Source organism: Culex pipiens, chromosome 3 (genome assembly GCF_016801865.2).
Source record: "Culex pipiens pallens isolate TS chromosome 3, TS_CPP_V2, whole genome shotgun sequence".
Lineage (NCBI taxonomy): Eukaryota > Metazoa > Arthropoda > Insecta > Diptera > Culicidae > Culex > Culex pipiens.
In genome coordinates, this window is record NC_068939.1 from 117,788,180 (window position 1) to 117,810,768 (window position 22,589).

Here is a 22,589-nt window from a genome sequence, read left to right on the forward strand (position 1 = left end):
CAATACATTCGTGATAACAATTTTTTAAATCAAGACTAACATTTCAAAAGGACGTTATATTGCATCTTTAGATGTTAAAAAAAATGTTGAGAAAAGATTCTACGATTTTTTTACCTATGTTCTGATTGCTAATGTCTAGAAAACCAAAATTTTTGATTTTAATATTTTTTTTCCAGGATTTTATAGGCTTAGGGTAGGGTTTTGGAAATATTTTCCAAGATAAGCAGTTTGAAATGCTCAAATTTGTGTTCGGATTTGTGATGGATTTATTTTATTTTGTTTGGATAATCATACATTTTTAGAGTAACGTTAAAGAAAACTAAGTAACTGGGTTGGAAAACTCATATGTTCCAATAATGAAATAAATTGATGAGAAGTTTCAATAGACCGCCCAAACATTTCGAAAAAAAACACTCTTTAACCTGCCCTTTTTATCAAAAAGTACTTAAAAAGTACACAACAATTTTGACAAATTTGGTTTAATTTTACAAACATTGAAATATATTTAAGATTACATTTGGATAATTCTCCGCCAACTCACACAGCAGTTGCCCCGACCCCTCTTCGATTTGCGTGGAACTTTTAGGGGTAACTTTTGTCCCTGAACACGAATCCGAGGTCCGTTTTTAAATATCTCGTGACGGAGGGGCGTTACGAATCCTTTCATTTTTGAACATGTGAAATAAGAGGTGAATTTGCAGCCTGAAACGGTGATGAGATAGAAATTTGGTGTCAAAGGGACATTTATGTAAAATTGGACCCCCGATTTGCTGGGTGTACCCCATTTGGCATAATGCAATAATGTAGAATAATAGTGTAAAGCTTTTTTTCCTATTTTCTAACTTAACAGAAATCAAGTATCTTTGTCATTTTTTCCCCATATTTTTCCCCTTTTTTGAATATTTTTTAACGTGAAGACTTCCATCATTGTCATGATTTTTTTTTCCAAGATATAAATTTTGCGTCGCTTTTAATATTTTGACAAAATTCCTTCAACAAGTTGTTTAGAATAGTGCCCTACACATGCTGATTACTTTTGGTAAGGATTATCCCATTCCTTGTAAAGTTATGGAAATCGTCATTAATCAATGATTGCTAACTAGGACGTCAATGACTGTGCCACAAAATTATATAAATTTTGATGCACATTTGATTTCGATCAAAAATTCTTTCAGTGGCTTCAAGAAGGCAACAACCGGCACATGCTGATTCATTTTGGTGTTGAAATTCGTAAAATTGAATTTAATACAGAATATTTTATAGTGATGATCAATTTTCTTCGAAAATGATCAACGGCTTCACCTTAAAAAAGCTTTAAAATGCATTTTTTCATAAATTTCCTAAAAAAATGTATTTAAAAATAATTTATATAATATCAAGATATTTCTCCTTTGAAATACTTTGCTGCTAATTTTTTGTATAATTTTTTTCCTTCTTTTATTTTAAATTCAACCTAACACAGTGATGCAAATTGTGTTGCGTGTTGTGTGTAAGTATTTTCCCTTCTTTTTTAAATTCAACCAAAATCTGCATTTTGCTCTTCTTTAAAAAATGCTATAAGTTTTTTAAAGCAATTTTTTCTTCTTTTATTTTAAAACTAAAAGAAGGCAAAATCATTCAAAAGCTGTGCAGTTTGTTTTTTTTTTTTTCAATATTTTGCAATTATTGTTTTTTATGCAATTTTCTCTTCTTTAATATTTAACCTAATGGATGTACATTTTTTCTTTCTTTAAATATTTGGCAAATGAGTTGTTATGAAATTTTCCCTTCTTTTATTTTAATTTCAACTTTTAGAAGGGCGCATCTCTGAAAAAACACTTTATGAATATTTGAAAATTGGGTTTGTTTATAAAACATTCCCTTCTTTGATATAAAAACCAACTCATATAAGGAAAAGTCTCTTTAAAGATTGACATTTTGCTACTCTTTAAATGTTTGACAATCGCATTATTTTTTATGTTTTTCACCTACATCTATTCAAAAAATCAATTTAATTAGCATTTATTTATTTTTAAATTGTCCCGTCTTTAAGATTGGTTTTGAAAAAATAAAAGAAGGGAACTTGCGTAAATAAATTTATTGCGAAAAAAAATAAACCCACAGAGAAAAATTGCAGAAGTGATAGAAATGTTTAAGGAGAACATCTATAAGTGAATTCCCGTTCTTCAAGTTGAATATAAAAAAGATGGCAAAATTGCAAAAAAAAAACTTAATTGCAAAATATAAAGAAAAGCAAAATTGTTTCCATTGTTGAAGATTTGAAGGGTTTTTCTCATCTTCCATTAAAATGCTTTATTGTGTATTATTCAAAAAAGGAAAAAATATAGAGATACCTAATTTTTCGAAACAAGTGATAATCTCTTAAAGTAATATAAAAATGGTTAAAAAACAATACATTTACATATGTAAAAATCAGAAATACTTATAAAAAAAAAAACAAAAAACAGTAATAATTATACCAAACGTCAATTATGCCAAACGTCCATTATGCCAAACGTCCACGGTTCTTTTTTATAGCTCGTTCGCTCTCTTAAGTGAACCGGCTCTTTGAGCGGCTCGCTCTTGTTTTGCCCACCTCTACTTTTTACCATACCAACTAATTTAGCTCAATACAATACGCTCAACCCCCGGTGGTTGGTCACTTTTTCGTTTGACACTTTTATTGTTTGTCAAACTAAAAAGTGACGAACTCTCGTTGTCGATATTAAAGGGACCGTCGAGAGCGGGAGTTATCAAATTATAGAACGAAAATTCAAGGCAATCTTCCTGAAGGGACAAAATTACTGACAGTTGGAGCAATATTGATATCGAGAAAATCGACAATACTATCAAACCAAACGTCTGGTAGTGAGTGTGCGCTCTGTGTAAAGAGGGTTTCAGTATAATAAACACTTGTGAAAACAATATGGTCTGAGATCAAAACAATCTGTTGTATTTATTTTATGAAACTTTCTCCTAAGATGCCGTCTTACCCCCATCCCCCTACAACTTTGGTACGGACAAATGCCGAAATTGTATAGAGACTAGTATGGATAAATCAACGATGCAAAATGCCTTCTTTGATCCCAAAAAGTTATAGCCAAATATTGCGCATTTTGCACTTTACTAGAGTCTTGCGCAATTATTTTCATCACAGTATTTTTTCATCACAGTGATTTTTCTTCACAGTGATGACGATGATATCCGTTGCTATGGCAGGCTGTTTATTTATTTATTTTTGGAAGTTCAGAAAGCTCGTCCAGCCCAGAGAAAGTGTGTTCCGACTTGTTCCGACTGTGGAATCGCGGTCTTTGGTGCCGGGATGCAGTGGTGTTGCGCCGGCATCTTGGCTTGCGGTGAATCTTTGGAGTCAAATAACGGCTGATGGCTGTTGTTGCTGCTTCGAGCAGGATTCCGCTGCCGGATGTCGAGCGGGTGTTGCTGGGCTTCCGCGCGGCTAGGCGTCTTCTCTCAGTGACGGTATCGGCCAACCCAGCACCTGGCTAATCCGGTTGAACCGAGAGGGGAACCTCCTTGACGATGATGGCGCGTTCCGAGCCAGAAGTGAAGATGGTCCGCCAGAGGTGGAGATGTATGGTGGACGTTTTGATGCAGGCAATGGCCCCTACGCACTCACAAGCCTGGACCGACCAAAAACCGTGGGTTGCCGAGGTCCTGCGGATTATTGACTTCCGCCGGGGCACTTCCTTTTCCGGGATGCAGAGCGTGACCAGTACGAAAACGGGACTGACACTGGGACACATGACTAACCACACCGACGCCTGAATGGCAAAAAATTCCGATATTTGCAATCGGTGATAAAATTCCACTTCTCCCTATTAATCTTTTCCGGAAGGAAACTCCACCATTTTCCAATCCAACCCATTTTTGATGCAGTTTCGACGCAGCGCTGTCGAGCCTGTCTTAATTGCAGTGGTACGCAAATCCCTTCGCTGCTAGTGTAGTGTGTAGTATTGTAGGTTGAGGAATTATGTTAATAAGTAAAGGTTCGTTCAAGAACTGTGACCAACGGTAACAAGATTGCCGATATAATTATGGCCTCGAGCTTATTAGAAAAAATAACCAGCAAAAAAAACAAAAGTTTCAACTATAAGAATCGATCCAAGAACCTTTATCTGACCATCTCAAGATTTAACTGCCCCGGCCACCACAGCTTGGTGACTAGATTGGGGTCAGAAGTCGATGCATTGCACTTGTTTTGTTTTGATGGTGTGATAGAAATTCAGTTTGCCAACTGTGATGAAAATAATCTCGCAGCACTCTACTGAGGTGCAAAGTGCGCAAAGTTGACAGTTCTCAGTCCTGCAAAGCAGTGTGATGAAAAAATCTAGGCCTAGCACGATTGACACAAAACTCTAGAAATTGCTGCAAGGCGCAATAAAAAAATATTAAAATTTAACTTTTATGAAGTCAGCTTATTCCAGAGATGCTTTAGCATTTCTCGATAAAAATAAATACTAAGGAAATTTGTCAGCGAACTAACAAGCATTTTATCCAACCATTAAAATTGTTGTCTATTGGTATGCAACCTGCCGATAGCCGCAAAATAAATTCCACACATTTCTCAACGCTGTCAACCGATGGAAAAATCCAAATTGACGTGACATTTTTCCCCGCATTATCTTTACGAACAGCTCACGCTCCCTGCTCTATATTCGAACAAACAGGTCACTTGCTTAATGACCTGTCATAAATATCACCCCATCCAACCCGCCTGGGAGCGCACAGTGCGCTTGAAATTCCCCCGTGGGAATTCCGAGCTAGAAGAAAAACGCAAAACTACGCCACGTGGTGGAAACCTACCTGAATCAATAGCTGCCATCGGTGACGGCGACGACGACGGCGAGATTGGCGGTGGCCGATTATCACTACATCGGGTGGCCTGCTGGTGATCCGTTCCGGCCGGACTCTCGTCGGTATCGGACACCTTTGATTCGTTCGCGGCACACTGCGGCAACAGGACCGCCCCCTCGCGGAAACTACCCCCGCACACTACCGCCCCCAACGCTTTTCCTAGCTTTGGCCAACTTTCTTCACTATCTTTTCCGCTTCAGACTTCAAGAAGCTTTCTTTGTGATGGAAATTTCCCACTACTCAGCACCGGGTCGCTGTCGAAAGTGATTTTTTCCCTCCTCCCACGCTGCTGCTGCCCACGTGGAGTTAAAATCTCGACGACGGTTGTCGAGCTTCTCACTCACTACGATCGGTGCGGACGACTTGTCACATTGACTTTTTCAATTAAAAACTTGACACTCTAGCTCGCGCATTACCAATTCCACGCCGCGGGACGGTTGCTCTGGGTTTCTCTGTTCTGTGACCTTTTCCGCGGTTTTTCGCAACCTGTCAGCAATTTCAGTCTGACTTGCTATCGGTTTCGTCGCCGGTCAGAAATTTGTTTCAATAAGCATCGCACTGGATGGATGTTGACACGCGGTGATTAACCTGAAGAAAGTGGAAAAATAGTTGTTCTTAGTTCAAATCTCTTCTAAAGTAATAAATTTCAATAGAGCTAAATAAAACACTAGATTTATAATAAAAATCAGTTAAACTAGAAAATCTTGCGCATAACGTTAACTGGGAATCAGTCCGTTCTAACCAAAACCAATCAAAATATTGTGCAAAAACATGTCAAATGCAGATGTCCCAAGTGACGGTACTCAACTTATGGAAAACATAAAGGTAGAGCTGCAGAGTTTGGAATTCGACTTTGGATCACTGGCGAAACCAGGGGGGGGGACTGGAGGGGCCCAGTTTTTTTTAATTTTCTGATATGTTTCATGAAACATCAAATGTCAACTCTTCAGAAATTTTCAGAATGTGCAAAAAATCTTTGACCGAGTTATGCATTTTTAAATCCGTACTGATTTTTTTTTTTTTTTTTTTCAAAAAATCGAAATATTGAGCGCAAAAAATTTTCAACTTTATTTTTCGATGTAAAATCGAATTTGCAATCAAAAGTACTTTAGAGAAATTTTGATAAAGTGCACCGTTTTCAAGTTAAAGCCATGTTAAGGTAACTTTTTTGAAAATAGTCTCAGTTATTCATTTTTTTTTAAACTGAGTGTCCATGTTTGCCCACTTTTGAAAAAAAAATGAAAAACTGAGAAAATTCTCAACATTTTGCTTTTTTGAACTTAGTTGCTGAGATATTGCCATGCAAAGATTAAAAAAAAAGGAAAATTGATGTTTTCGAAATCTCACCCAAACAACTAACCATTTTTTTATGTCGATATCTCAGCAACTATAGGTCCGATTTACAATGTTAAAACATGAAACATTCGTGAAATTTTCCAATCTTTTCGAAAAAAAATATTTTCAAAAATTTAAAATCAAGACTAACATTTCAAATGGGCGTAATATTGAATGTTTGGCCCGTTTAAAATGTTAGTCGAAAATTTCACGAATGTTTCATGTTTTAACATTGTTAATCGGACCTATAGTTGCTGAGATATCGACATTAGAAAATGGTGGGTTGTTTGGGTGAGACTTAGAAAACATCAATTTTCCTGTTTTTTAGCCTTTGCATAGCAATATCTCAGCAACTATGGGTCGCATCAACAAAGTTCAATAAAGCAAAATATAGAGAATTTTCTCAGCTTTTCAAAAATATTTTTTTCAAAGGTGGGCAAACATGGGCACTAATTTTAAAAAATGAAAAACTGCGACTATTTTCAAAAAAGTTACCTTAAAATGGCTATAACTTGAAAACGGTGCACTTTATCAAAAATTCACTAAAGTACTTTTTGATTGCAAATTCGATTTTACATCGAAAAATGAAGTTGAAAAATTTTTGCGACCGATATTTCGATTTTTTGAAAACATCAGTATTGATTCAAAAAATCATAACTCGGTCAAAGATTTTTTGCCCATTCTGGAAATTTCTGAAAAGTTGGCATTTTATGTCCTCTAAAACATATCAAAAAATAAAAAAAAAATAAAAATAGTGTTTTTTGCAATTCAAGTTTTAGTGACAAAAAGTTAAATAAAAAAAACCAAAATTTTGTTTACCGTGTATCATTTTTTTTTCAGTGTAGTCCATATCCATACCTACAACTTTGTCGAAGACACCAACTCGATCAAAAAATTCCTTCAAAAGATACAGATTTTTGAATTTTCACATATCATTTTTGTATGGACAGCTGCCAAATTTGTATGGAAAATTATATGGTCAAACTAATTATGCAAATTGGCTTCTTTGGGCATACCGAAGGCACCAAAAAAGTTTCAGCCGGATAAAAAAATACAAAAAAAAACGAATGACCGAAAACTCAGAGAATTGCTCTTAGGCATTAACTCTGTATATATATATTTATTTGTAACATCGCTGCCATGTAATCATCATGTTACGCTGAATTGTGGGCAGTGGCAAACATTGCCAACAGTCTAGTACATCAATCTTAACCACAAGTAAAAGTTGTCCTATAATGCGTACACGTTGAAAACAACATCATTTTTCACGCATTTTCTGCCGCCATGGGTGATCCAGCCCCGATTTGTGCTTCACTTCTATTTGCTGTGAAACGGATAATTACTACCGATGTGATGTTACCACCGTGCGTCTCCTTGGCGTAGACACTCGTGGCAGGTTGATCAGTTCATTGCCTGAGGCCACCTGGCAGTGCTGCTGAATAAATACTCTCCGGCCAGCCTCCCATAGCGTTTGTCGAGGGACCCCGCCTTCCAACTAATGAAGCAATGATCCCAATCAGTCTTGTGCGCAGAGTTTTGCAACAAGAAATGCAACGGCAGCAACAGCCGGTAGCCACCCAGAGGCGTTACCAAAAACATGACCACCCTGTCCCGTCCTGTCGTCACAGAGAGACCCTGCGTTAGAAGTTAGTACACAGCAAATCAAGTTTTTATGTTGTGAGTTTTTTGTAAAAAAAATTGTTTTCAACATATGACCAACTTTACCAAAACCAAAAAAATCACTAAATTAATATTTAGAGTTTTTTTTCTAATTTAAACACAGTATTTTTCACTGTTTCTCCAACATTACTTTTATATTTATTATGGTCGTCGGTTGCGAAACGTCAAACCTTTAGGGGCGAATCGATGGACGTCGAGCGGTCGAGTGTTGTCTGTCGATTACGGACGAACGACTATGCAATTGAATAATTTATAATGTTCATTATCATTAAAGGGAAGTCTGTGGGGTGGACCAAACACGACGAACGGTAGCCAATCTGTTTGGGCGGACCCTAATTGTACAGCGTAAGGTGGTATTTCTCGATGTTTTTTTTTTTGCTGATTATTGGTTTTTGGTTGTGCAAGTTTAAATATGGAAAATTGTGAACACAACACAATATAATGTACAAAAAGCTCAGAAAGCCAAATTTAGAATTGATTTAGTCGTCGACAATAATAATGTTAGCCAACAACAGCTGGTCAGATTCCCAGGAATCAAATATCATTCGATGGTGCTTTTGAAATGCATATAAATATGCAAATCCTTCAAGCATACCGTAGGCTATTTTGTATTTATACTGAACGCCCAATTGGTCATGCTCCTACAGCGAAAATCTACATAATACTCGATAAAATTCGACCCCAGATGGAATTATCCCATCTCAAGAAAGGTATCGTTTTGTTCATGGAATTTTTCTATATTCATTCTATAAGCCATGCCAGCAGTGTTGACTGCCAATTTTAAAGATTTGCCTTTCTTACAAAATAGGATTAGTCTTTTCCAAAAAACCGTTCTCGGGCTAACGACGAGGGATAGCTGCAAAAATGACAATGCACAGTGGTCCAGATCGCAAAATTAAGTGGAAAATGGATTTTCCGAAAAATGGTTAAGTTTTGGAGCTTTGGTGTCTTCAGAAGAGTTGTTGCATATGGACAGGGGCAACTTTTGGTTTGGTTGAAAATTAGGGTGGTTCACGATTAGGGTGATTTTGGAAATCTAACTTTACAGGAATATTTTTGGGATTTTTTTCGTCTTCTAGAAAGTTGACGGGCTTGCCAATCCAAGCAACTTTGTCGAAGACACCAAAATTTTATCTCGTAATCTACGCCTTCTACGACAAAATATATAGAAAGCATCTGAGCAAACCTTCAAAAATCAGTTTTTTTAACGTGGCAATTCAGGGTTAAGTTTTAGAGAAAAGTGGTATTCGGAGCACTTTTAGAGCTTTAAAAAACAAACATTTGTATTATCTGACAAGTCAATTTGGACTTAAGGGTCAAATGTTACAGCGATTTTAAGGTAAAAAGGATGCAAATTTAAAACTTAAATATCTCGAAAAGGCGCAAGTCAAATTTTAAGCACTAGGCTGCATTTGAAAGAAGAAATCCAGCACTACAAACGCTGAAAAAATCTCAGGGTTGTTTTTCTTTAAACTCGAGATATCTTCATTTGAAAAAGTCTAATTTTCAAGGGAAAACCTTATGGGACCACCCTAACGAATTTCGAAAATTGTCCAAATATATGTTTTTCCATGTAATTTTGCCCGCTGAATCTGAATCTGCCCTCAGAATTGACCCAAAGTGTCTTTGGGTTTCCATGTAAAATTATCATTCAAACCCAAAATATGACCAAAAATCGATTTTTCGACACTTTGGGTCAATTCTGAGGGCAGATTCAGATTCAGCGGGCAAAATTACATGGAGAAACATATATTTGGACAATTTTCGAAATTCGTTAGGGTGGTCCCATAAGGTTTTCCCATGAAAATTAGACTTTTTCAAATGAAGATATCTCGAGTTTAAAGAAAAACACCCCTGAGATTTTTTCAGCGTTTGTAGTGCTAGATCTCTTCTTTCAAATGCAACCTAGTGCTTAAAATTTGGCTTGCGCCTTTTCGAGATATTTAAGTTTTAAATTTGCATCTCTTTTACCTTAAAATCGCTGTAACTTTTGACCCTTAAGTCCAAATTGACTTGTCAGATAATACAAATGTTTGTTTTTTAGAGCTCTAAAAGTGCTCCGAATACCACTTTTCTCTAAAACTTAACCCTGAATTGCCACGTTAAAAAAACTGATTTTTGAAGGTTTGCTCAGATGCTTTCTATATAATTTGTCGTAGAAGGCGTAGATTACGAGATAAAATTTTGGTGTCTTCGACAAAGTTGCTTGGATTGGCAAGCCCGTCAACTTTTTAGAAGACGAAAAAAATCCCAAAAATATTCCTGTAAAGTTAGATTTCCAAAATCACCCTAATCGTGAACCACCCTAATTTTCAACCAAACCAAAAGTTGCCCCTGTCCATATGCAACAACTCTTCTGAAGACACCAAAGCTCCAAAACTTAACCGTTTTTCGGAAAATCCACTGTGCAATGTTACTATGTAGCTATTTATCCAAGTAATACCGTGCAGTAAAATTGATCACGCAATTGAAACTAAATGTTCAAATAATACAAAAAGTCCACCAATCCAAAGCATAAGTAAACAAAAACCGCACAGAGTAAAGGTGAATTTGTTTGCAAACTTGTGAAAACAAACCGAATTATTTTATAAGAACTTTCCCAACAAAATTTCACACGATTGTTTATGGAACTCGGCTCCTTAAAAAAAATGTAATTGTAGCTAAACTAAACATTATAGAGCAATTCCAGCTCAAATCAGGAATTTTTCTGGTACTTTTGTACCCGACCCTCTCCGATTTCAATGAAAGTTTTTAGACATGTTATCCTAGGCCTATATAAGCCATTTTTGTGTATATGGAGCCAATAGTACTCGAAAATAACATTTGAGAAGGGCGTAAGGTATTTAAATATTTTTGTATTTTGCAATTTAAAAATTACTGTGTCTCGAAGCCATTGCGTCGTATCAAAAAGTGGTCCAAGACAAACTTGTAGGAAATTGGATGGGCTTTCTGAAAAAAAATACACTGAAACAAAAATACACGCCACTTCTATGAGATTTTTTGATTTTTAAGTCTGAAGCTTAAATTTAAAGGTGTTGTCACGATTTTTTTTCGTTCAAAATTTTTGAGGAAATAGCCTTAGATGTTACCAAAAGACTGACGAAAAATGCAGGATGGTATGTCTCTCCTAAAAAAATACAAAAATCATTTACTAAAACTGTTTTTTTGAAAAGTGGTCTAAACGTCAAAATTTTAAAAAACCCATAGTGGGAATCGGTTCCCCAGACAATTTTACATAAAAGTCTCCATATTGACCATTGTCCTATGTCCAATCCTTGGGAAGATACAGCGGTTTTAAAAATAAAAATGATGAAAAAATGGGTTTTTTTGGTGGTTTTTGGCAATTTCTATATGACAGACTTGGTTTTTCAGTCTCGTAAATATTTTTACCGGAAAGCTCGTCGGAAAGCTTTTTGATTTGACTCGTTTTGATATTTACGTAAGCTAATTTATTATCCAGGTTTCTACCACACTGAAAAAAATATTCTCTTTTCAGTTATTAACAAAAAGGGGGGGAACCGATTCCCACTATGGGTTTTTTAAAATTTTGACGTTTAGACCACTTTTAAAAAAAACAGTTTTAGTAAATGATTTTTGTATTTTTTTAGGAGAGACATACCATCCTGCATTTTTCGTCAGTCTTTTGGTAACATCTTTGGCTATTTCCTCAAAAATTTTGAACGAAAAAAAATCGTGACAACACCTTTAAATTTAAGTTTTAGACTTAAAAATCAAAAAATCTCATAGAAGTGGCGTGTATTTATGTTTCAGCGTATTTTTTTCAGAAAGCCCATCCAATTTCCTACAAGTTTGTCTTGGACCACTTTTTGATACGACGCAATGGCTTCGAGACACAGTAATTTTTAAATTGCAAAATACAAAAATATTTAAATACACTCAAACCCCGATGGTTTGACACCAACTGTTGTCAAACGAACGGGGTCACGTTTTAGTTTGACACCTCTTTTACACGGAGTTCACACACTCTACCAAACGTTTGTTTTGATAGTGTGCGTGAGCGCCGTGTAAAAAGTGACAGTTCGTCACTTTTTAGTTTGACTTTGACCAACCAACGGGGTACAAACTAAAAAAGTGTCAAACGAAAAAGTGACCAACCACCGGGGGTTGAGTGTACCTTACGCCCTTCTCAAATGTTATTTTCGAGTACTATTGGCTCCATATACACAAAAATGGCTTATATAGGCCTAGGATAACATGTCTAAAAACTTTCATTGAAATCGGAGAGGGTCGGGTACAAAAGTACCAGAAAAATTCCTGATTTGAGCTGGAATTGCTCTATACTAAACCTGTAGCTTTTTTTTATTGCTGGTTTGTTTAAATTTAACCGCCATCCAATAGAGAGATTTTTTGGTGATTCCATGGAATTTTCCCGAATGCTGAGAAAATAGCGAGTTTTTGACATATTTTGAACAAAGGGATAATTTGCATTTTTCGAGATTTTTAATTTTATATTTTTTATTAGATTGGACAAATTCATGCATTCCCTATGTCAGATATGTAAAAAGAAACTATTTGGCGTCATTAGTTTTTCCATACAAGACCACATACAATTTTGCGAGCTGGTCATACAAAATGGGCATGTAAATTATTAAAAAAATCTATATCTGGAGATGGGTTTTCTGTTTTGTGATTTTTTTATTGCTAAACATTGAATTCCAAAAGTACGTGAAATATAAACTATATATATAAATTTTTGCATTTGTTTAAATTTATTTTAGAGTTGAGTCCTTGAGTGCATCATTTGAGTTTTAGTTTAGGATGGTGGAAATAAGGAAACAGAAAAATTGATTTTTTTTAAATCTCAGCCAAGCAAACCTCCATTTTCTAATGTCGACATCTCAGCAACTTATGGTCCGATTTTCAATGTTAAAATATGAATCATTCGTAAAATTTTCCGAACTTTTCGAAAAAATATTTTTTTTATAATCATGACGAACATTTCAGAAGGTTGTAATAATGAATGTTTGGCCCTTTTAAAATGTTAGTCTTGATGAAAAAATGAAAATATTGTTTCCGAAAATATCGGAAAATTACACGAATGTTTCAATGGGCTGAGTGGTCCAGATCGCAAAATTAAGTGGAAAATGGATTTTCCGAAAAATGGTGACGTTTTGGAACTTTGGTGTTTTCCAACTTTTGGTTTGGTTCAAAATTAGGGTGGTTCACGATTAGGGTGGTTTTGAAAATCTAACTTTACAGGACTATATTTGGAAATTTATCGATCTTCTAGAAAGTTGTTGGGCTTGCCAATTCAAGAAACTTTGTCGAAGACACCAAAATTTTATCTCGTAATCTACGCCTTCTATGACCAAATTTATAGCATTTATGAGCAAACCTTCAAAAATCAGTTCAGGCAATTCAGGGTTAAGTTTTAGAGAAAAACGATATTCGGAGCACTTTTAGAGCTCTAAAAAACGAACATTTTTATTTTTTGACATGTCAATTTGGTCAAATGTTACAGCCATTTTAAGGTAAAAAAGATGCAAATTTAAAACTTAAATATCTCGAAAAGGCGCAAGCCCAATTTTAAGCACCAGGTTGCATTTGAAAGAGGAGATCTAGCACTACAAACGCTGAGAAAATCTAAGGGGTGATTTTCTACTCGAGATATCTTAATTTGAAAAAGTCAAATTTTCAAGGGAAAACCATAAGGGACCACCCTAACAAAATGTCCAAATATATGTTTTTTCATATAATTTTGCCCACTGAATCTGAATCTGTCCTCAGAATTGAGCCAAAGTATCGAACAATCGATTTTTGGTCATAATTTGGGTTTAAATGATGATTTTACATGGAAACCCAAATTATGACCAAAAATCGGTTTTTCGATACTATCCCATATGGTTTTCCCTTGAAAATTAGACTTTTTCAAATGAAGATGTCTCGAGTTTACAGAAAATCACCCCTGAGATTTTTTCAGCGTTTGTAGAGCTAGATCTCCTCTTTCAAATGCAACCTGGTGCATAAAATTTGGTATGCGCATTTTCGAGATATTTAAGTTTTAAATTTGCATCATTTTTACCCTAAAATGGCTGTCAAATTTGACCCTTAATTCCAAACTGATGGTTGCTTTGAAATACCCTCGTAAAGTTTAAATTTTATGAAAAATTAGTTTTTATCAATGTCATCTAATTTGAATCAGTAATCAACTAGCAATATCTTAGAAATAGTTCGAATTTCAATGTTTAAAAATTAAAGTTTTGTTAAACTAACTGCTCATCTTAATAAAATATATTTGTTAGAACTATGAATAACCATTTGAGAGTACTAAAACTATTATTTTTTACATTTTCAAATGGCTAGATTTTTAATTTTTAATTAATTCAGCTGAAACTAATAGTTTCCAAGGAATGTCGGAGACAGGTTTGATAAGATGACACTGAGAAAAACTAGTTTTTCACAAATTCCAAGCTTTAAGAGCAGTATTTCAGCAACTTATTGTCCGATTAACAATGTTAAAAAACGACGTTTGCCTTTCCATCATGACGTATTTTCAAATTTCAATAATTTTCAAAAAACACCTAATAGTGGCTATAACGGTGCTTTGTTAAATAAATGTGTTAAATTTATTTTTTTGGATTTCAAAGGTTGCATCTATTTTGTTATATTGTTTGATAATAATAGGTTTAAACTACCCATGTTCACATAAATGTCCCATATACATAAAAAGCAAGCCGAGAAAATGGCTAGGCAAATTTGCCCCTAACATTAGGCTACGTGTTAAGTTTTTTTTTTTGAAAAAACAGAACATTTTTGAATGAAATTTGTCGAAATCATTTAGTTTTTTAATAATTTGCGCCTGATGCTACAAAAAGAGCGAGTTGTGGCGCTATAACCACGGTAAATAGTGTCCAGGGCATTCGTGGAAATACAATGTCCCATCCCAGAGGGTCCCGGAGTACCAAACCTTCTTAGCATGGTGCTCCCAACGAATACTACCAAATCACGGAGCGTATGGTGGTGTGTCCCCACGCTTCTTCCTCCCCTGTCGATTCAGAATTGTGTTGTTGTTCGAGAACACTCCGTGCTCAAACTCAACCCAATTACGAGTCATCTCTGCGATATGGCTTTACGCAGTAGGCCTGGCCGCTTTAACGCTTGTGTTGTTTCAATGCATTCCGATGCAATGGCGCACTACAAATGTTAATAAATGACAAGAAGAGTGCTAGGCGTCATCTAACCTAAGGCACTCTCCAGGATCCCTTCGAAAGATTGGCTGCGCTAGGGTCTGATTAGATTAGATTAGATTAGATTTGCGCCTGATGCTACAAAAATCTGAAGAAAAAAAATCAACAAAATATCTCATGAAAATCTCAATTTAGCTTCTACTGTCGGAATTCGATTTACTAATGCCACCTCACGACTTTGTCCAGAACACTTAAAAACTAATTCAAACCTCTCAACTAACTACCTTGCCAGTCACGCTTTCAATCAATTCCGTGGGGTCCATTCTCATTCTGTTCGAATCAAAACCCCTATCGCCGTTGGCAAATTCCGGTCGTCCAAATGACAATTGGACCAACCCCCCACCCCTCATTCCCTCATCTAAAACCGGAGGTGACTAAAATGTTCGAAACAACACAAAGCGCACCCACTTTTGCGCCAGCAGAACAACGGCCACTGCTAAATTGATTACTCTCGGTTTGTTGATCTTTGCTCAAGTTTTCTTAATTAAAATTGCAAAGCAAAACCATTTGCTGCTGGCGTCGGACGTTGTCTTCGGGGATTCGTCGTAACACGTCAATCCGTGGGAGTTACGCTCCCGGCGTTGGACACAAGTGTTTACTGCTTTTGAGGTGCTGAGCTTTTTCCAAGTACTCAGTACAAAGAGCCCCCAGAGTTTGGCGAGAAGTTTTCACCTAAAATCAACTTGTCTACACAGTAAAACAAATGGGTAAATTTGTAAGGTTGAATATTGCCTCTTTTGTGATGTAATTTTACCTCAATTTAGACTGAAAAAGTGACATTACACCAGAAAAGTGGTAAAATTGCACATTTCCAGAGGTAAAATTACACATTCATTCTGACACCATGAGTTTTTACTGTGTATTAACACAGCTACCAGCAAAAACAACAGGATGATTACTCTCACAAACAACTTCAAGTCTTGATTGCTTTTCCGTTGTGTTAATATTTGAAATTGAATTCCTGTGGAACTGTTTGTGACGTTTCCATTTCAAGGTTATGATCAAATTATTAATAACATACTTGCCTGAGACCTTGAATCCCAAGCAAAAACTGTAAAAAATAAGGTCGAGATGTCACGTAAATTTATCATAAAGGAAACAAGATTTGATTATTTTTACTTTGGAAAACCATTAAAAAATATTATTTAAGAGTTTCCAATTGATTGAACAAGATTTTTTCATATTTGCGGTATAATTTTTGCTGTCTCATGATATTTTGTGGACAAACTCAAAACAAAAAAAAATCTATTTATCAAATCAAACTTCAGAAAATCGAAAAACGAGTCAAAACTGCACGGTTGCGACACGACTGTCATCCACATACAAAGCGAGTGAAGTCAAAATCGAACCAAGATCGAACCAAGTTTTTAGCGCGTGGCATTTGAAAAGGTCGTATGCGCATAGGACACAAATTACATAAATAAAAGCTAAAATTTGAACTAGGGGAACAGCATATAATTCCATCGAGAACTTAATAATGGCATATCAGCACTTTGGTGCTCAGTTACAGCTACTTTAAAGCATTTTCGACAGAAATTTAGTTAGTATTCTGAAAGCGTAATTCATTTTAATCCTACAACGGACAGAAAATAACAAACAAATTTTATTTTGTTTCAAGGAAACAGAAGCTATTCAGTTTTTAGTTCAGTTCAGTGTGTTGTGTTCAGGGATGGAATCATCGCAAAATAATCAATTTCGCTTGCGAACTTTCTTCACCCGCGAAAGAGAGAGGAGGCCAATCACGCAAAAGAAGATCGCTCCAAAAATTCTCCATGAAAATCAATCTGCTGAGATTTTTTGTGAATTTCCTTGTCAGCACCACTCAAAAATATTTATTTAACTTTGTTTACACGCATTGCCCATCTGCAAAATGTGAAAGGTCATTTTTTGACGTGTGACGTTACACTTGTAAGTGTAGTAGTGAAAAAGATGTTCTGCCGAATAATCAAGATGATGATTTTTTTAGATTCTTTTTACCGATCTTTCGTGCGCGAAAGAGGAGAGCCATGCTCCCTTCAGATTTTTTCTCTTGATGAACATCCAAAGATTTTCTTTTGATGATGACTATTCCATCGCTGGTTGTGTTGTTTTTCTTGTATGGCCAAGTAGAGCTTTGTTTTATTGATCTAATAAATGTTAAATGTAAAAAAATAAAGTAATGCTTATCTTGCATATACATGCAAAAAAAAAGTAAAAACCGAGGTAGAAACTAACAAAAAACATAATTTGGGAATAAAAGTTATTTATTTCATACGACCTTTTCAAAAACCATACGTAAACAATATTGACAGCGCCATTGGTGGGGACTTCAGGAAACTGCGAGCGTTTCAGATCCCTGCTAAACTGTACTGTACTGTGTAAACTGTACAAAATAAAATGTGTTTGTTACAACTTTTGTGCAGACAACTTTTTACGAAAATGATTCGATTACTCCATCAACCAAATATCATTTCCAAAAGCTGTCTAACCAGATTTAGTCCCAATTTCTACGTGTTGGTGTTTTAACTCTTCCAGTGAGTTTTCCCCGCTGTATTGGCTGTAGCAACTTCCTAGCTTTGCCCAGGTCGCTACACACTTTTGCCAACTGAGAATAAAAAAACACACAAGAAAAAAACTAACTAACACTAATTACTTGCGGCTGGTGACGTCTACGCTTCTTCGTTTGTTCCCACAAATTTAATCATCTGGGGAAACTTTTCCACCCCCTTTGCCAATTATTCGGGGAAAATCCGATAAAGCCACACTCGCACACAACAAGAAACTGACAAAGGTCGCGCAAGTACACAAAAAACGATCACACAAACAAAAAAGTTTTACGGAAATTTAATTATCTCCCGCGTCGGCATTTAATAAGTCATAAATTTTTCGCCACCCTTTTGTGCGTGCGCCAATACATCTGAATCAATCAAAGTATCAAACCGCTTTTTTCTCAATGTGTGTGAGTTTGTGCGTTTGTATGTGTGCTACACGTGGTCGGCGTGAAGCGTGCGCTCTTGTATGTGTGTTTTATTTACAAACTTTTGCACGCACCAACACACCATTCGAGACAAAGTCGATGAAAAAGGCGCAAAAGAGAGAACAAGTCGGAAAGGAAAGAAAAATAGACGAAAAATTCGAAGCATAAATAGAGCCATCGATGCACTATGGGGTTTCAGGCGGCCATAAATCGAAAAATCGATATACTCTAATTATTTTTTTGGTATTTTTTTTTCGAAAATAAACATTCTAACTAAGAAAAATCCGGAGATTGAAAGTTGTAGGTTCAAAATTCACTGAATTGCAAACCTTCAAAGGCGAAAATGGTAAGAAAAAACATGTTTTTTGACAAAAAAAATATTATTTTTCATAGTTGTAGTGTGTAGCTGTTTATATATTTTTTCCTGCATCATTATACATATTCAGAAAGGTAATTGATTTAACTTTTCAATAATATTTTACAAAACACACTTTTACAGGCTGAAAAAAATAATAAAAATAAAAAAAGATGGATTTTTATTCAAAATTTAGTATTTTTCAACTTTGTTAATGGAGTACTTTTTTTGTGTGCATTTGTGCGATCTGAAAATTTTGCAGCTTAAAATTTGAACCATGTCCTAACTTGTCTCCAAATTTCAAAGTGCACTTATGTGCACTTTTTGAGTTATGCCATTTTGAACATTTTGATTCATGCAAGGAAATTAATGATTTCGCTTGGTTAAAATCACATTATTTACCTGCGGAGGCAGAAATGACGTACCTGTTATGTATGTTTTGAAATTGATTTGATATTCATGACTTTGTTGGTACTTAGGTACGTTTAATAAAATTAGAAATTCCTATTCTAAGTATTTTACAGAAACGATTCGTCGAATATCCATATCAGTTCGTTGTTGTGTTCTTTTGAAAGTATGGATAATAATACCGGAGTGTCCCTGTACGATATAACGAAGCACTATTCTGAAAACGTGAGAACTACTTTTGAGTATATTTGTAAGAATTACAACATTGCAGAACCATCACATGATCAACTCAGGGAAAAACCACAGAGAAAAAACTACGCACGTTGTTCTGTAGCTTCAAAACGAGGTATACAAAAGCCCATAGAAGAAGTTCATATTTTAAGTAATCTAACGACAATCGGTTACATAGTGATTTTGATTTAGAAGAATTTATCGTGGAAAACGTGAATTTTGCAAGTGGATCAACCAAAAACGTGGACGAGAATCCATACAATGTTCCATAAAATAAACCGTCTAAAATTCTAAAACACCGCAAAAATCAAATTTTAATTGGTGGGGGAGGGGGGGGGGGTCTTCAAAGAGAGGTGGATTTTAACTCAAGAAAAAGGGGAGGGAGATTGAACGTAAATCTGAAACTTTAACATAGCATAAACCGCCATTCCGTGCATCAAACAGACAGAGCAAGAATATTAAAATTCACCACTTTAATGCATGTGGCCTCAAATATATGAAAAAATCGAAAATAAAACTTTTTTCTTGGAAAAATATCAAATTTTATTTGTTTTCATTATACTAAGTACAAACAACACAAAAAAGTCACAGAAAAGCAAAAAAATATTTTTGGCCGCTCGCTTATATGGAAATACCCCATAGTGCGATGGCCCACGAGCATAAACATAAAATCGAATCTCCATGACATGGGTTGTATTTGCTGAAGGGAGAGAACTTTTTTGCTCTCTTTAAGTTTTTTTAATGGCTTTTTGATCTTTTCAGATGGCGCTCGCAAGTGGTGCTAAACCAATACTGCGGAACAAAGTTTGCACGATTAATAAAAGGTACAGGCAGCTATCGTGTAGCGCGGAAGTAAGAAGTAAAAAGTTATCTTTGACCAAGTTATGATTTTTTGAATCAATTCCGATTTTTTTAAAATTTATTTCTCTTTTTGATTTAAATTCCCAAAGTACTTTAGTGAAATTTTGATAAAGTGCACCGTTTTTAAGTTATAGCCAACTGCGATAAAAGTTTATCTTTTTTTTTAAATTTGCCCACCTTTAAAAAAAAATATTTTTGAAAAACTGAGAAAATTCTCTATATTTTGAATAAAGGCGTAATAATGAATGTTTGACTCTTTCGAAATGTTAGTCCTGATATAAAAAAAATGAAAATATTGTTTTCGAATAGATTGGAAAAATTCACGAATATTTCATATTTTAACATTGAAATTGGACCATTGGTTGCTCAGATATCGATATTAGACATTGTTTGGGTGAGACTAAGAAAACACCCGGGCAGACGGTAAAAACAAAATTCATGCCATTTCAATAACATAAACTGTTTAAATATCAAAAAGTGTTATGGAATCTTCTTGAAAATCCATTTTTGCATAAAGGTTTAATGACAGTTTATGTTATCATAACAAAATTTGTTAATGGTCTGATATTGGTTGAAAGCCAAAACAACTTTGAAATAACGTTTTTTTTATTATTGAAGAATAACTCCAACTGTTATTGGGATGATTGGATTAGTTGTTAAAATAGCTTGTTCGAATAATAACTCAAAATTTTATTAGTCTGTTATTACAATAACAATCCAATGACAAAAAAAATCGTAACGACGAATGACTAATCTTTTAACAAATAACATAAATTGTTACTGGCCTAGTATTTCCAAATATCAAAAAATGTTACTCCCAAGTTATTTACGTCTGATCGGGCATCAATTTTCCTGTTTTAAAATCTTTGCATGGCAATATCTCGCCAACCAAGGGTCGTATCAACAAAGTTCAAAAAAGCAAAATATAGAGAATTTTCTCAGCCTCGTATCTTTGGCAGGTTAAGCTCTCGCTCCTAACTCCATCCAATTTGCTGGTGTTTACTATTTAAACAACTAATTTTACAAAACTTATGATTGAAACTTTCTTGCTCACTTCTTATTCAGCTAATTATCACCCGATTTCAGTTGAAAACGCTTTTAATTAGCTTTAATTGAATGTCAAAGTTCTGACCTGCCAACATTAGAGGCACGCTGGAATTAGATGCTGTTCCCCTACTTTTTGACTGCAAATTCGATTTTACATCAAAAAATGAAGATGAAAAACTTTTGCGACCATTATTTTGATTTTTTTTATCAATTTTGATTCAAAAATTTATAACACGGTCAAAGATGTTTGAACATTCAGGAAATTTTTGAATAGTTAGCATTTAATGTCCTCTAAAACATATAAAAAAAATAAAAAAATAAAAATAGTGTTTTTTTGCAAATCAAGTTTTTAGTAACAAAAAGTGAAAATAATAATCACCATTTTTTTACCGTGTATAATTTTTTTCGTCGTGGTGTACGGGTAAGCGTGTTTGCCTCTCAGTCGGCTTGGGTTCGATCCCAGACGGTCCCGGGGGCATTTTTCGAGACGAGATTTATCTGATCACGCCTTCCGTCGGACGGGAAGTAAATGTTGGCCCCGAACAAACCTAAAAAGGTTAGGTCGTTAGCTCAATCCAGGTGTAGGAGTCGTCTCCCTGGGTCCTGCCTCGGTGGAGCCGCTGGTAGGCTGTTGGACTAACAATCCAATGGTCGTCAGTTCGAATCCCGGGGTGGATGGAAGCTAAAGTGTAAAAAGAGGTTTGCAATTGCCTCAACAATCAAACCTTCGGACACCTAGTTTCGAGTAGGAATCTCGAAATCGAGAACACCAAGGCAATGCTGTAGAGTGAATAATTTGATTTGATTTTTTTTCAGTGTAGTCCTTATCGATACCTACAACTTTGCCGAAGACCCAAAATCGATCAAAAAAATCCTTCAAAACATACAGATTCTTTAATTTCGTATAACATTTTTGTCTGGACAGCTGCCAAATTTGTATTGAAAATTATATGGACAAACTAATGATGCAAAATGGCCGGATTAAAAAATGCACAAAAAATCGAATGACCGAAATCTCAGAGAAATTGGTCAGTAATGAAATGGGTAAAGAAACTGTTTGTTTGTGAAGCATTTTTGGTTTGTGTCTTGTCTCGTTTGGTTGTTTTATTTTTGCCACATTCTAATACCTCCTTTAGTTGTTTCACAACGGATGTGCGAAAAGCAAAATATCTTCAAGCCGTTTTTCACTTTGTTTTCTAACCAATTTCAAGCATTTTTTTTAAGATGTTCAAGCACATTCGCTTTTCTTTCCAACTTGTACTTATCAGAATCGGAACCAGAGTCTGTGATTAGCAGAGAAGCGAGTCAGACGTGCGTCCCTCACACACCAAAAAAAGTGCTAAAAAGTGCAAAAATGCCTCACGGCAAGAAAAAGAGGCGGTCCTCACCAGCATCTGGAAACCAGTTCGCTACCCTCCCTGTGGACGTGAGCGAGAAGGAAGATTTGAACGACGGGAAAAGTTGCCACCCATTTTTGTGAAAACATCGTCATCGGATTCGGTGCCAAAGTGGCTGACCGGGTTTATCAAGTCTGGTGCTTTACGAGCTTCCATTCGCTTGTGTGCTGATGGACTCAAAATTCTGCTACCTGACAGAAAGGATTACAACTACGTTCGGGACTTCCTGAACAACACAAAGATTGAATACTACAGCC

At 35.5% G+C, this 22,589-nt stretch overlaps 1 protein-coding gene across 1 annotated transcript in view; it reads right to left on the bottom strand.

Moving 5' to 3' along the window:
- LOC120417894 (serine/threonine-protein kinase GG21441-like) overlaps nt 1-22,589 on the bottom strand; it is a 265,616-nt gene that overhangs the window by 234,373 nt on the left and 8,654 nt on the right. The window contains exon 2 of the mRNA XM_039580117.2: nt 4,804-5,442. Coding sequence (XP_039436051.1) covers nt 4,804-4,822 — 19 coding nt within the window. The 5' untranslated portion in view covers nt 4,823-5,442. The remainder of the gene's footprint in view (nt 1-4,803; nt 5,443-22,589) is intronic.